Source organism: Lynx rufus, unplaced genomic scaffold, assembly GCF_022079265.1.
Source record: "Lynx rufus isolate CCGP_SWC_20201006 ecotype Redwood Valley unplaced genomic scaffold, mLynRuf1.p SCAF_8, whole genome shotgun sequence".
NCBI classification, from domain to species: Eukaryota; Metazoa; Chordata; class Mammalia; order Carnivora; family Felidae; genus Lynx; species Lynx rufus.
Window position 1 is genome coordinate 25678875 of NW_025814896.1, and position 15147 is coordinate 25694021.

At 46.1% G+C, this 15147-nt stretch overlaps 1 protein-coding gene across 1 annotated transcript; it reads right to left on the reverse strand.

Moving 5' to 3' along the window:
• Positions 1–259: 259 nt before the first annotated feature.
• On the reverse strand, positions 260–14022 carry LOC124503681 (vomeromodulin-like). The gene is made up of 14 exons (XM_047068898.1): positions 13770–14022; positions 11081–11564; positions 10653–10754; positions 9018–9173; positions 8030–8108; positions 7639–7696; positions 6867–6937; positions 6309–6455; positions 5328–5450; positions 4715–4782; positions 4400–4430; positions 2758–2818; positions 1536–1615; positions 260–283 (listed from the first exon to the last, which is right to left on the reverse strand). The coding sequence occupies exons 1-14, from the start codon at positions 14020–14022 to the stop codon at positions 260–262; spliced, it is 1737 nt and encodes a 578-aa protein (XP_046924854.1).
• Between the last annotated feature and the right edge of the window lie 1125 nt (positions 14023–15147).

Below are 15147 nucleotides of genomic sequence, written 5' to 3' on the forward strand. Positions count from 1 at the left end.
CAAGTCATTTTTTTTGCACGAAAACAGGTTAATTATTAAAGAAGTGATTACAGAATACCAAAAATCCCTGGATTCTTGCTTTTCTTGCGCTTGTTAATTCAAGGTATTGTTGGTGAGATGCCAAAGAATAGTTGACATGTTCAGAACACTATTCTACGTGGCTCCTTAATGATAAATAAGGATGTCCTTGGCTCAATATTTCTTAGAGAAGTTTTAGAATGCTTTCATTCTGGAAAATTCTCTGGCATCAAGTGCTGGGTTAGTTTGCTGCCTGAAGATCGTTCTGTGAGGAGATAAGAGACAACTAGTTACATACTTTTAAATACATAAGCTGGCTGCGGGCCCAGACTGAACTACCAGTGCACCCCATCCCCCTGCCCATAGTGCTTGCTTCAAGGATGGAGATATGGAACAAGTCAGGTTAGTGGGAGCCCCGGAGGTTATTTCTGTGTCATTGTTTGAGCTATTCCAGACAGAAATGGAGAGTGAAGCTCCTGGTAGGTAGAGACCTCCATGTACAGCCCAAACAGAGCCCACCCAGAAATAGTAGAGGCAAGAGATAGATTCTGGTGTCATCGTCTAGGCCCTGCATCAGGCCACTGCTGAAGCTAGTCTCATCCCTGGATGTTCACCACTTATAATTTTATTGTTGTTGCATAAACCAGTTCTGGTTGGGCTATCATTTGTAGCTGGAACAAGTTGACATTCATCTAATCCAATCCTTTGACTCAAGACTGACTTTGGGACACTAAGTGGTATGTCGAAGGCCACTCAGAGCCATGGAGTGTAAGAGCAGGAGGTGGAAAACCAACACTGAGGCAAATGCTGATTTACTTCACTTAGTACTCTAATAATTGATTTGGCCACAGATTCGGGGAAATTTGGAGGTTAAGTAAAAACCTGAATATATAACTTCTGAGGTTTGAGCCAAAATAGAAGAATTTTCCTCAATAAGCATGTTTATCATGAATGGAGTATCTAAGGGTGATGGAGATTCTAAACTTCTTTACTCTCATATATCTTCCCTAGTTCCACCCTCATAATTTAACATTTTCCTGGTGACAGATTTAAATAAAAATCCCATTCTTTTACCTGTTTCTTAGGAAGCAAGTCCTCTTTGAAAATTTCTCTGGGTTTAGGGTTAGATAGATGGGAAGAAGGGGGAAATTTGAGTCAGGATGACAAAGAATGAGAGGCTCTAGCACACAGAAGGTGACAGTGTGGATGAATCGGGCATGTATGGTGGAGATGTTTCCAAAGAAATGTTTGAGACATATTCAGAAAAGTATGAGAGTCCTCATGGGACAGTGGATAGATTATTTGATTATATATAACCAAGAGTATCCCACTGTTAGGACTTGTGACTAAAGTAGGCAATGAATCTGCCTAGGGAAGAGTGGGGAGATTAGTTGGAGTCAGTAGGGCGGACTGGAGCAGACTGAGGCTGAGGCCTACTGGCCCCCGTCATTCCTGTGAAGATTGAAGTGCACAGTAGGCCTTTGTGCAAAAGGAAAATATTGGTATTTCTCTCTTACCAACTTAAGTACTTTAACCTTGGCATTGGTTAGAGGATTTGAGGTTAGTCCTGGAGGAACATTCCATGCCCTTATCAGTTCTGAAATAAAGAGAAAATGTGATATGAGTTGAAAGAAACAATGGCCAGGCTGGGTTGTTTTAGCCACAGCCAGCTGGAGGGATCTCTGGTTAGTGCACGGCTCTAGGAGAAATCTCTCCCTTGCCCATTCAATGGACAGATTTCAGACATAGTCTCTTAGTCTTGTGTGTGTATGAGGGTGAGTTTACAAAGATCAGAAAAGACCTTAGAATGAACTGGAAACCAAGTGGGTATTCTATGCACAGATAATTGATACTAAGAGACATATAGGCATGTCTGCCTTCACTAGCTGAAGAAGAAGACCCTGCTGTTTTGGTGTCATTTGCACGATTTTGAACCCCTTTAGAGTTCACCACAAATATGTACAGATAGCATTTTGTACCATCATCTTGGTGGTTATGAAGTTTATGATCTCAGTCTCAAGTTTCTCCAACTCCAGCATCTGTGTGACTAGGTGATCCAGGTCCATTTTCCTCCAAGTGGTAAGATGACCCCTACGGAGCTAGATTTCATTAGGACCCGTAGAAGAGGCATTTAGATTTAATTTTCATGTTTTGCCATCTCAAGATGCTGAAGTCCCTATCTGAAAACTAAGAAGTGATTTTCAGTCCAGATGGTGATTGGATGATACTGTGCTCAGTGCCATGGACTGTTCTGTAATGTGGTTTTGCACCCTTGTCCCTTTCTTATGACTCTAAGTGTTTACATTATTGTTTTTTTAATAGATATTTTTAATTTTTTTAGTGTTTATTTCTTTTGAGAGAGAGTGCATGCAAGTGGGGGGAGGGGCAGAGAGAGGAGAGGCTCTGTGCTGATGGCATGGGGCTCAATCTCATGAACCGTGAGATCATGACATAAGCCAAAAACAAGAGTTGGACACCCAACCAACTGAGCTACCCAGGCGCCCTTTAACTAATTAATTAATTTTATTTTTTGAGAGAGAGTGTGCAAGTGGGGGAAGAGCTCAGGTAGAGGGAGGGAGAGAATCTTAAGCAGGTTCCACACACAGCACAGAGCCTGATGTGGGGTTTGATCTCACGACCATGTGAGATCATGACATGAGCTGAAATCAGGAGTTGGGCGCTTAACCAACTGACTGAGCCACGCAGGTGCTCCTAAGTGTTTAAATTAATTCCACATACCATTAAGGGCAGACAAAAATTTCTTCAGAACCTCAAGCAATATATCTTGCACTTCTGCTTCCTGGAAGAGATGGGAGGAGCATTTTTATCAGTACATCTTGGGTGCCTCTCATATGTGGGTTTTTTCCTAGTGTAAGAAATCTATTACTGGACAAGGCTATATGGGGAGGTGGATGTTGGTCAATCTCTCAGGCTTCTTCGTTGGGGGTTTTCCAAAGCCCTTCAGTAGGTTTTGATGCCTTAGGTGGCTCCTTGAACAAATGTTTATGGGGTCATATTACGTTCTAGACACTGCTGTAGGCTCAGTGGTGCAGCTGCATACTTTCAAGACAAAGGTTGAATTCAGTATTGGGAAGGACTGATTGTTGCTGAGCCTGCCTCCTTTGCATTCCCTCCAAGGGCCTCCCAGATCTGCTTCTCTCTGCTGGCACTCTGCTTACCTTTCCCCTCTTCGAAAGGCCTATGATTCTGTGATGCCTACCTTTGGCACATTCTGTTTCCTCTATCCTGTACACACTTTGGGTCTGTGCTAACTTCTGCTCCTTCTTCAAGGTTAAGTTCAGGCATCTTCTCAGGGAACCTACTGTCTGCCTTCTAGTTGGTGCTGTCTCTACTCTGTCATTTTTATGCTACACTGACAACTTTCTGCATAAATGTCTGTGACCCCTGTCAGGTGCGTAGTTACATGAGGCTAGGGACCATGCCTTCTACATTCCTTCCCCTGCATGGAACCTGGCATGCTACATAGCAGCCCAGAGGTAAAGATGAGATGAAGAATCACTGGACTTGCGATACCTCCCAGAGTCTGCCTCTCAACTGACTCCTTATTGTCTCAGGGCTGACATGAGATGCACACGGTCCCCGTAGTCACCCATAGTCATAAGGTTGCTCACTTCAGGGTGCCCATTGTATGCCTCCACCCAGTGTGTGGCTCCTAGGCTCTTAATGATTTAGCTGATTTATTTATGATTTTCAGCTGTCTCTGTTTTCCTACTTAAATTTGAGGGTCACTCTTAGAATCAGGGACCTCATCACTATTTCATGTTGTATTCTAGGGCTGGGGACATTGTGGTGTTCCCTGAACATTTGTTGAATGAAGGCATGAACATGTACAAGAACAAATATCTTAAATGAGGGTGTGGTTGGTGAACCTCCTGGGAATTTCCTGGAACCTGTTCCCTGGGCCCTGCCCTCTCTCTCCCCCCTTCTCACCTCCCAGGCTTTCATCTGGTGATTCCTGTGCTCACTCGGGATTACTGATGGGAACTACCAATGGGAAGGGTGAGGCTGGGTATATTTGTGAGCAACTCTCATGAACCCAGGCAAGATTAGAATCTAGATCACCTTTTCATTCTTCCAGTGGACTCCAGGACTTCCTTGTGTGTCAGAATCACCCACAACACTAAAAAATCAGGGATTTAGGCCTTCCTTAAGTCACTGACTGAATGTGGGATTCTAGTCATGGCTTTGGGAACTAGCTTGAAGAACTCTCCAGAGAGGGTAAAGGTTTGGAACCTGCTCCACATTGCATCTGTGATCTAGTCTGTGTGACCTTTTCCTTTCCAGAGTCCCTGTGTCACTGAGCATCTGGCATTAAAATAATTTCTCACATACAGATATTTTGAAAATTGAATCGACTTACAGCCTCAGGTGGTGTCACCTTGTCTTCAGAGCTGTCAGGAAACAAGTACAAGGAAAAATTATTTTCACATAAAAAATATTAACCAATGCTAGAGTTTAGGTATTAGTTCACTTCTCAAAGCCACTTATAAAATGTCAAATACAGAGGATAAAGCAATTTTAAGGTGAGTAAAACTCCATTTTGGCTTCCCTGTAATTATGCAGGTATTTCCTAAGGGCCTTTTCCGTTATTTTTCTCATGTGATTTGAATTGGGTTCTTGATATTTATTTTTATACTGACAAATGTCAAGAGGACTTTGTAGTTATGGACAGTACCTCATAATCTTGAAGTCTGGTATCAATTTGTCTTTTGAAATCTTGCTGTCATGGGAGATGATTGAGGTCTGCATTAATATAAAACAAATATGCATTAAAAATAATACCTTGAGGGGGACCTGGGTGGCTCAGTTGGTTAAGCATCCGACTTCGGCTCAGGTCATGATCTCGTGGTCTGTGAGTTCAAGCCCCGTGTCGGGCTCTGTGCTGACAGTTCAGAGCCTGGAGCCTGCTTCAGATTCTGTGTCTCCCTCTTTCTGCCCCTCCCCCACTTGTGCTCTGTCTCTCTCGGTCTCTCAAAAATGAATAAATGTAAAAAAAAAAAAAAACAACCTTGACCTGATTAGTCAGTGAATGTATCACATTGTGATATGGCCAACAAGATCACAGGTAAGGACTGGAGTGGAGACTCCCTGGTCGCAGGAGACAGCCTGTTTATCTCTTCTGCCCTAGGGGCTGAGCCCACCAGCCACCCTTGTCATAGGGGTACCCAGGCACTTGGGCCCTCGGGGATTTGGCCCCCTCCACTCCAGACCGCTCTTTTTTCCGTGTAACTTGTGCTCCTGTTAGTTCCTCCTCACAGCTCAGTCCTGATTTGTTACTCAGTACTCACCCTTTCCACGGTAGTAAAATTCTCACCATCCTTTTCCACGGTAATCCACAAGGTGACTTGGAGTTGGTTGCCTGACTTGAAGGAGTAGGCTATTTTGGTGATGCTTGCAGCCAGGTTATTCATCTGTTGTGAAGAAGTCATCATTTAGAGTATGGAGAAGAAGGAGGACTGCAGAATGGTGCCTTATGAGATACCTGTGCATCATTCAGTTCATTTATTCAGATATTTATTGGCTCTCTAGTATGAGTCGGTCACCTAGGTGGGTACTGGCACAGTGGGTGTGACCACAGCAGATAGGGTCTAATTCCAGATATTTTCCTATATCTCATTTCCTTTCTCAGAAGGACAGTAGGTCATTTAACACATAAAATTTTGCTTTTCTGTTACCCCTCATCCAGCTTAAACCCATTTCTTTCTATGCTCTTTTGGCAGACCACTCTGCACTTAATCATTTTGGAGACCCTGTTAAGGAAACATTGTACATTGCTGAAACAGAGCCTGGCCATAGAAAGTTCTCCATGATTATTATTTTCTCGTTATTATTGCCTCTATTCCTTCTATCACCCTTGGGGCCAGAAGCAAACGAATACCTCAGATGTCGATAAATCCACTCTCTTGCTCATACTGTGACTGTTGGTAAAGTACTTCTCTCACTTTGGTTTTCTGTAAAATGGGGACAAGAATCCCTACCTCCTGGTGCCATTGTCAGGATGAAATGACACCTGGCTTTGTACTTGGTTTGAAGCAGGAACTCAGAAGACATTTATCCTCCTCTGCCCCTGCTCTCTGCTCTCCTTCGGTGTCAACAAATATCCATTTATATGATCATCATTAAGGGAAAAGCTGTATCCCACAGCATTTCCTCTTATTTACCTCTGGAAGAATGTTCTGGAACCCACTGCATTTTTACCTTTCTCTCAAGAGTTTGACAGACTAGGCTTAAGCAAAGAGGAGAATGGTGTCAGGGTAGATGAGGCTTACCTTGGTGGAGCTCTGCTTGACACTCAGTGTGATGATAACGGTGAGTAATTTATGGGACAGAGTTAGGGAAATGTTGGCATTTCTAGGATCTGGTGGAAGGGGACTTCCAGGTACAGGGACTATATATTTGTTAAAGAAGGCTTTAGCCTAGAGAAAGAAAAGCAGAAAAATCCCTGTTGTCATGTGAGACTAACATCAGTTTCTATGTCTTTGGAGCCTGGCTGAGATGTTGAGGAGTGAAGTGGCCCCCATGAGGACTGCAGTGGACCCCCCCCCCAGCCTCCGTGTTGGGGGTCTGTAGGAAGTGGTGGGGTTTGTGGAGATTAGAGAGTAGAAACCTTTTGTAAAGGAGGAAGCACTGCTCTTGTCCAGCTGATTAGCCCTGATGCAGTCCAACTTAGGGCCATCAGACCTCTGATTGTCTAAGAGAAGCCATAAGTCCTCATTTTTGAGGTGAATTCCCCTATTTAAGTGTTCTTGAAGTAGCATATATTTCATGAATTCAGGGATGTCTGCAGCCCTCCTATGGAATCCGTTGTAAGCACAAAGAACACTTACACAGTAGAAGACTGAAAGACCTTGTGCAGAAGTCCTGGAACTTTTAACGTTGTACTTGAACAAGTCAGTAGCTGCAGGTGAGAGGAAAGAGAACATCTGGAGACCCCCGTAACCCCCGGGCTCTTGGTGGCTCTACCCTCCAGATGGGGGACCAGTGTGGACACCTCCCTGTTTCTCAGTCTGAGGCAGAAAGCTGCTGCCCTACTGTGTTTTCCAGTTTCGGGGAGGAAGGCAGCATGAGGGCTTGGCCCTCTCCTTCTTGTGCCAAAACCACAAATGAGAGAGAGAAGCTTGTTGCCAAGGTGCCAGTTTCATCTACTCTGGGACTGGAGAAATGTTACCAGTTTCCTGCTTTGGCTGTCCTGGCAGCTGCTGTCCCACTATGTCCTATCATTCCTGTCTCCCGGATATGTTTGAGGACACTGGAGGGAATTTTTGCTTCTCAGCTTCCCTGGCATGAGGCCTGGAATCCTCCTTGCTCTGACTCTGCACACATGTGTGCTTGGCAAACCATTTAGGTGGCGGGGCTGCCACAGAGACTTCTAAGGGGCTCTTTGCCCTGCTCTGTCCTGGAGAATGTGTCATAGTGGTTCAGGGAAGCCAGTAAGTTACCACATGTTCTGCCTTGAGGTGCTGAGGAGGGTCTGTGTGCCTGGAGGCTCAAGGTATTGTAGCTCACGGCCGCCCACTCTCCTGTCTGTCATCTGGTGAGATCCCCAAGGAGTCCTCCATTGACCCATGACCCCCAGGGAGCTCTGGTGTTTGTACTCACAGTTCTTGCATTTGCTGAAATCACTGAGATCAATGTCACACGATTCTACTTCTTGAAGCTGTGAAATCACCACCAATGAGCTTTGCCAAGGAAGTGCAGCAGGCCTGTCCTCCTCCCCTTCAGCCCAGCTCATCTTCCCCTCCTCCCCATCCTCTTCCCCTTCTCCCTGTTTCTTGGGCTTCTCTATGGCAGAACTTACACTCTCCCTCTCCTAGTGTGAGGCATTATCCTGTCCTGCTGCTGGGGTCTTTTGGGCCAGAATAGCTCTAAACTTGGGACTCCTGAAGGCCTGATGTCTCCTTTTGGAGTCTCGCCCAGCATCAGGACCAAATCGCTTTCCCCCAGTGACCTAGACCTCTGAGGTGGTGCCCTCCTTTTTCCCAACACTTACCTTCTCTTTCATAGCTACTGTCAACACTTGAGAAACGATTTGGTCCAAAGGCAGAGGCACTGGCAAAGTATTTGTGACCCTGGGAAAGATATGTGGAGGACTATGTGATTCTTGCATTTCTGGATTTTGCCCAGGCATTGGAGAAAACCCATCTATTCATGAAACAGCTGCATGATGTCCTGCTTCTTAATTTGTACCAACACCCGAGCGCTTTTGTCTACAGTTTCAGTCATTAAGGAAGATACTACAAGGATCCCTGGGAAAATTACCAATGCCTGACATCTGACCCAGCAATCCCATGTAGAGGGATTTATTCTTCAGACACTCGTTCATGTTAGTGAACAGACCTGTCTGGGACCTTACTAGTTGGAGTTGGGTACAAAAGTTAACAGTTGAAAAACACAACTATTCCTTGATAAGGGACTATTAAATTACAGTGCATCTTCATAATGGAATACTAGGCCATAAAAAATGAAGAAGCTATTTATATATTGATGCAACAGATTCCAAGCTATTTTTTAAGTGAGGCAATCAGAGTCCAGAAAGGTGTATATGGTATTCACCCCTTTCTGTGTGTGTATACACACACACAACTGTGCACATGCAAATAGTGTCTCTGAAAGCCAATGGAAGAGACTAGATCCTTTGGTTGTTTCCAGGGAGGAGTATTAGCCAGCTGGTATACATGGGTGGGAGGAAGACTTTTCATTGTATGGCTTTTTGTATCTTTTGGATTTTGATTTAGGTGAATGTATTGCTTAAGCAAAAAGAACAAAATACAAAGAGTATGCTTAGCAGAATGCAGGCAGAGTGAGAGAAGGTTGTTTTGAAATGTGCTGGGCGTTCCCAAGCAAAGACCCCTGACTGGGACTCCCAATTACTGATCATTCAAACCATTGGATTGGCCAAACTCCACCCTAAGGGTGGTATCAACGGGGACATTCTGGCACATACGGATATAGAAAATGAGAAAAATGGTCTCACGTACGTTTCCACTACTTGAAGGGTCACTTTCTTGAACTTGATGTCCTTGTCCTGGACTTGGAGGTTGATGCATTGGCTATTGTTCGTGGAAATGCCAATTTTCAGAGTTATATCGCTGTGTACTTGATATCCCAGTAGGCTGACTACAGGTCCTGCTAGGCTGTGGAGAATAAGATGTAGGTGAAACCAGGCCTAGCTCCAGGATGTCACTCAGGCCAAGCAATAGGCATTTTGGGAGTAAGCCTCATGTGTTTGTCTAGATTATTTGAGAGAGGGAAAGTTTGGTGCTCTTCAAGTGAGCATGCCTCAAGGTTGGCCTTCTCTTACACAGGATTAGATCCTGGTTCACGGGAGGCATTTATAAAATCACTCTCCTCACCAGCCTTCAAGAAGTCTTCTTTTGGGGCATCTGGGTGGCTTAGTCAGTGAAGCGTTTGACTTCGGCTCAGGCCATGATCTCGCAGTTCATGGGTTCGAGCCCTACATCAGGCTCTGTGCTGACCGCTCAGAGCCTGGAGACTACTTCGGATTCTGTGTCTCCCTCTCTTTCTGCCCCTCCCCTACTCTGTCTGTCTCTCTCTCAAAAATAAACATTAAAAAAAAAAAAATGAAGTCTTTTGTTGGTGGCACGAGGCCGACTTGTAATGAGAAGCTCGTTACAAGTTCACTTTTGTGCCCAGCATCCCCAGCTGTGTGTTGTGTGGGTTACAGCATAAGAAAAACCCACCATTTACCAAAACCAGGCCTCATTAAAGTCAGATGTTCTCGAGAAGACAAATGGCCCTTCCTGCTACTGCTAACTGTAGTGGTCACAAACATGGGCTCTGGAGGCAGAATGCCTGGGTTTGAACCCTGTCAGCTGTATGTAACTGGTTTTGGTAGTCTAAACTGGTTTCCTAGTGTAGAAATAGGACTGCTTTTCTGATGAGGTTGTCAGAAGGGTTCAGTGAGTTCAGAGCGCCTCAGTTAAGTGCTTGGCTGGAGTTTGCTCGGTGAAAGGTTTTAGTGCCATGTGTGTGATAGTTCAAGAAGCTGCCTTCTCCCCAGTGTAGGTTGCCTGTCCTCATGTCTTCCTGTGTGCCTTGGACCTACACTGCTAACCTGTTCTCCCCCACCTGTTGATGTTCACTGAGGACAGGGACTGCCATTACTCCTGTGCCCAGCACAACATGTGGTATAGAGATGTGTATTAATTACCCATTAGGTGGATGACTGATGCATGCATTTTAATCATCTCTGTCCACCCCTGCCCCCAAATGCCTGGGACAGTGTTTGTAGAGTGGGCTGATTCTTCTTGGAGGGTCCAGATTATTTGGAGCCTGCATTTCCCATAATACCAGTGTATATGTCATTTTCTGTGGTTTTTCTCTTCACTGCCCATGTATAAAATTGTGCAGATTTCACATGGAGATCTGGATTTCTGGCTGTGCTTACACTATTTGAGGATGGGGCTTCATGGGGTCATTCTCCTGCATTGGTCCTTTGGGGCAGAAGAGACAGGCAGCTATTCCTGGTGCCCAGTTTGCCCCACCCTCAATCATCCAACCTTATTCTGTGTTGCCTCTGCCTGGCCCTTGGACTCTGGCTCTTAAGTCCCCAGGCTAACTGTCTTGGCTGACTGATTTGGAAACAGGCTCACCCTTTTCCACCTATGAAGGCGGTAGTTGTGGTAGAGACGAGGATCCCATCACCTGTCATGGTTGATGTCATACTCTCCACAGTCACTTCTTGAACATTTAATCTGCAAAGTGACAGCATCATGGGTCAGTCCTGGCTCCACAAATCAGCCTGGGCAGCAGGAGAGGTACCCCTGAAGCAGCCATTTAACAATTTACCAACCCATCCATTCCCAGGACTCCCTGGCTCCCTTACCCACTCTGCTCTTTAAGCTGAAGAAATCTTGGTCGTATTTCCCTCTGAAAGGGCACCCTTTCAGCACAGAACTAGAATATTGCTTCATGAAAATGTGGTTGTCCCTTTCCATGGTATTGTTGGAGGTTGAACTTCAGTGTCCCCAAACAGCAGCTCTCTTCTTGTGTCAGACCTTAGGATCAAGGAAGCACTTACCCCAGTAAGAGTTCTGCTAGGTCAGCATTTCTCAGCAGGTCTGTGACTGCATCACTAACACCTACTGGCACTAGACTGTTCAGCACACCCTCGGTGGATTCTGTGAGCTTGCCGGCTTGGTTAACGATATCATTCAGAGGCTGGGGGAGATTTGGGAGGTCAAGGGTGTTGACAAGTCCTTTTACAGGATTCTTCTCTGCACCAGTGGGTAGTAGTCTGCCCAGAGTCTCTTGGATATTGAGGGCATTAGTGGCTGTTGAGAGCAATGACAGTGGGAGCTTTGGGGACTGGCCACCACTTTCCTTGCCCAGGATACCACCAAGAACATCACTTCCAGGTATGTTGAGGGATGAAGTGAGGTCTAACACAGACAGTAGGTTGGAGTTAGACAATGTAGATATCACTGTCCCAAGCACACCAGCTAGATCTATCTCCTCACACATCAGCATCTTCTCGATCTGTGGGGGCAGCGTGGCGTTCAGATCTGAAAAGGGTCAAGAGACATGATCTTGCTGTTGGGTGTCCAACTGATTCAACCAGAGGAACCTTCCCAGCCGGAGAGCCAGCACCTCTGAATTGTTAGGCCCTTAGCTACTGTATATCATGCCTTCTGGATATATCACTCCCTCCCACTGCCCACCACAGGACAGCCTGGTGATACAGAGATAACCTGTCCCCTGTTAAGAGTTAACATTTGTTAGCCACCTACCTGAGGCCAGCCTAGTGTTGAGTATGTTACTCTAAAGTGGTTTGAGCATGGAATGAAAGAATTTAGTTTAGCTCTGGAGCCCAGTAGTCCCAAGTATATAAGGTCTAGACACTTCCTTGAAGTCCAAGTGGCCTGGGGCAGAGTATTCTCTTTCCTGAGCCTCAGTCTCTGCACCTGTCTAGGAGTGATAGAACCTGCAGCATGGGTTGTTGGGCACAGGACAAATGTTGAGCTGATTTTAAGTACTCAGTAAGGTTGAGGTGGCTGGCGAAGAGGTAGTGGAGCTCACAGACCTGGACTCCTCTGTTCTCCATCTGTGTGACTCTGTGCGAGTCTCTTCTCTTCTCTAGGCCTCGTTTTCCCCTTGTGGGTCATCGGGAGGTCTTGCCACCTTTGACAAGCTGCCCATACTAAGAGACCTCCTGCATCAGCACTGATCCTCCAGCATTTTTATCATCAGGGTGGAGGAGATGCTCACCCTGTCTTTGCCTTCACACTGGAGACAAGCAGGGCAGGGAGAAGTGGAATCCCAGAAGATGGTGGGCAAGGAGAGAGGGTCAAGAGCCAACTTGGAGAACTGTGAAGTCACAGGGGTCCTATCCTATCCTGCTCTCAGTGGCCTGAGAAAGGAACTCAGAAGAGGAGCTATTACATCTGGCTGGTGGTCAACCCTGTCTATCTCAGCAAAGAGCTTAATTGGGCCAAAGGACAACATTCCTATTCCAGAATAGGAATAGCCGCATGTCACAACATATAGAGAAGTGGCGAGGGAAAAATAATCAGGCCAGAGGTCTCCTCCAGGGGGAGGAGGAGAAAGGGGGAGAGGGAGGCAGCCCTGCAGGAGCCTTGGGGCCCTTAGCCCTATGGCTGGGTTTTATTCCTTAAACTCAGTTGTGAGTACAAGAGTATTTGCTATATGTATATATATATGTGTGTGTGTGTGTGTGTGTGTGTGTGTGTGTGTGTGTATGTATATATATATTTTATGTCTGACAAAATTAACAACCACCACCACCACCACCAAATCACTGTTTGTTGGGTATACAACTGTTACTTTTTTCTTTTGTACCACTGTCTGAACTTTTCTATATATTTCAACTCTTTTGTCATAAGGCAGAGTGGTGGGCAGAGTGGAGGAAATGTTCCTAAAGAGGCAAAGCAGTGGATGTGTGAGCTGTGGGGCTGGGTACCATGATCACTAGGCAGCCACCAATTTTCCCTCTGTCACCCTGTCCTTTCATCCTGGAAGGCTGGCTGCAGAAGGCTGTTGCAGGGAGCTTTGTGGACTTTCCTATTGGCCTTCATTTGCTCAAGAGTCCTACTCCCTTCTTGGTCCCCAAAGAGAGTCACTTCTTTGCCAAGCCTTGTAATTCCTGAGCTCCTCTGCTCTCTGGCCCTAAGAGACTGCCAGAGGACAGAATTCCACATCTCTTTAAGGAGGAGGCTGAGACTCAAGAAGGGTGTGAGAAGGGCGTTTGGAAAGAGCAAATCTGGTCAGGGGGTTTGGTAGTGGACTTGGATCTCCCATTTCTTGGCTCTTTGTCAACCAGGTTGATGCTTTAAGTACGTGTGGGTGTTTGGGATGAGCTGTGGGGCCCAGCATTGGAAGCCATGAGAGGTCCTGGCAGTGTGCAGGTGATAAGGGTCACATAAAAGGCAGGTAGCCATTTGACTGGATCCAAGAGTTCCCTTCTCCAGGGTTGCTTTGACCAGTCCTTCCCCATGTGTGGACTACAGACAGGTAGCTTCAACATCATCTTGGAGCTTATTAGAAAACCAGGTTTTCATGCCCTCTGCAGTATTGATGTATCACAATGTGTGGGAGTGGAGCCCAGGCAGCTGTTTTGTTAACAAACTCCCAAGGTGATTTTGATGCCTTCTCCTTATTGGAGGTGTAATCAGCTTTTGGGCTTGGAAATGAGAAGTGTGTGTGAGTGGGTGGAAAGTCAAAGGTGAGCAGGTGAAACAAATTTTACTTACATTCTTCGAGTTTGCTGCTAGACATGAAGTACCTGGCCACTGGTAGACACCTGCCTCCTGGGGTCCTAGTTGGATGTTTCTTAGATGGAGAATCTTTTGGGGCACTTCTGAACAGTGGCAGATTGAGAGGGGCTTTTTTGGTGACCTCAAGGGCTAATTGAGGGAGATTTCCCAGCAGCAAAGATGGATTCTGCAGGTCAAGTGCTCTTGCCTGGACGGTCAGCGTGAAGACCAGGGCCCAGAGGGTCAGCATCTTGGTGACTGATATCTGCAAAAGCAAGTTATTTTAGAGACCACGCTCCCAATGGATCATAGGGGTGCCACTATGTTTGTATTAGACATGCACCTACAAGGGCCCTCGCTCTTGTGGAAAGGTTCCACTCACATTTTTGACATTCTAGTCTGTATATTGTATTGATCAGACAGTGTTCCATCATATGGCAAAGTCTTGTTTTCTCCTACTTCTTTTTCAGCTCTGCATGAAGATATCCACAGGCTGGTGGCAGTCTTTGAGTACAGGCCAAGCCCTGCCAATAGCCTTACCTCTATGGTCCACATCCTCCTGCCAGGTTTCCTTTTCTCAAATGCCCTTGGAGCCATCTCAGTTACCAACTGGGGAATTCAAGAATTTTGAATGATCCAGCTACAAAGGTTATTGCTCTAATGGTGGTCAAGGTCTCTCCCAGCTTTTGATCAACTAATATAAAGCACTGTCCTTGTTGGTATGAGCTTTCCATGTGCCAGTCCCTTTGTGGAGAGTAAGCGGACATTAGCTGCTCTAAGCTCTCTACACAACCCTGAGAAGGAGGGTCTATCTTTATTTTATAGATGGTGAAACTTGTGGTACAGAGCAGGCAATATGCTTGCCTGTGCCCACTGGCCAGCTTCCAGCTGCTAGTTTTGCCCAATAAGAATGAAATCACCCAATGAATCAGACCCGAGCTTGGCACCCTCCACCCATTTGGTCATTGGGCTGTCTTGGCATTTCAGCTCAGTGTGCAGAGGCCAGAACCATCTTTATGTCAGTATGACCATCTCAGGCCCTCTCTTGTCTTTTTAATTTTTTTTTTTTCAACGTTTATTTATTTTTGGGACAGAGAGAGACAGAGCATGAACGGGGGAGGGGCAGAGAGAGAGGGAGACACAGAATCGGAAACAGGCTCCAGGCTCTGAGCCATCAGCCCAGAGCCCGACGCGGGGCTCGAACTCACGGACCGTGAGATCGTGACCTGGCTGAAGTCGGACGCTTAACCGACTGCGCCACCCAGGCGCCCCTCTCTTGTCTTTTTAAAGCCTGTTCCCATGTTCTGGGAGAGCATTAGCGTGGTCTAGTGGTGGCATTGGACCATCCTCATTATTGTGTTGGTGGCTGGCACAC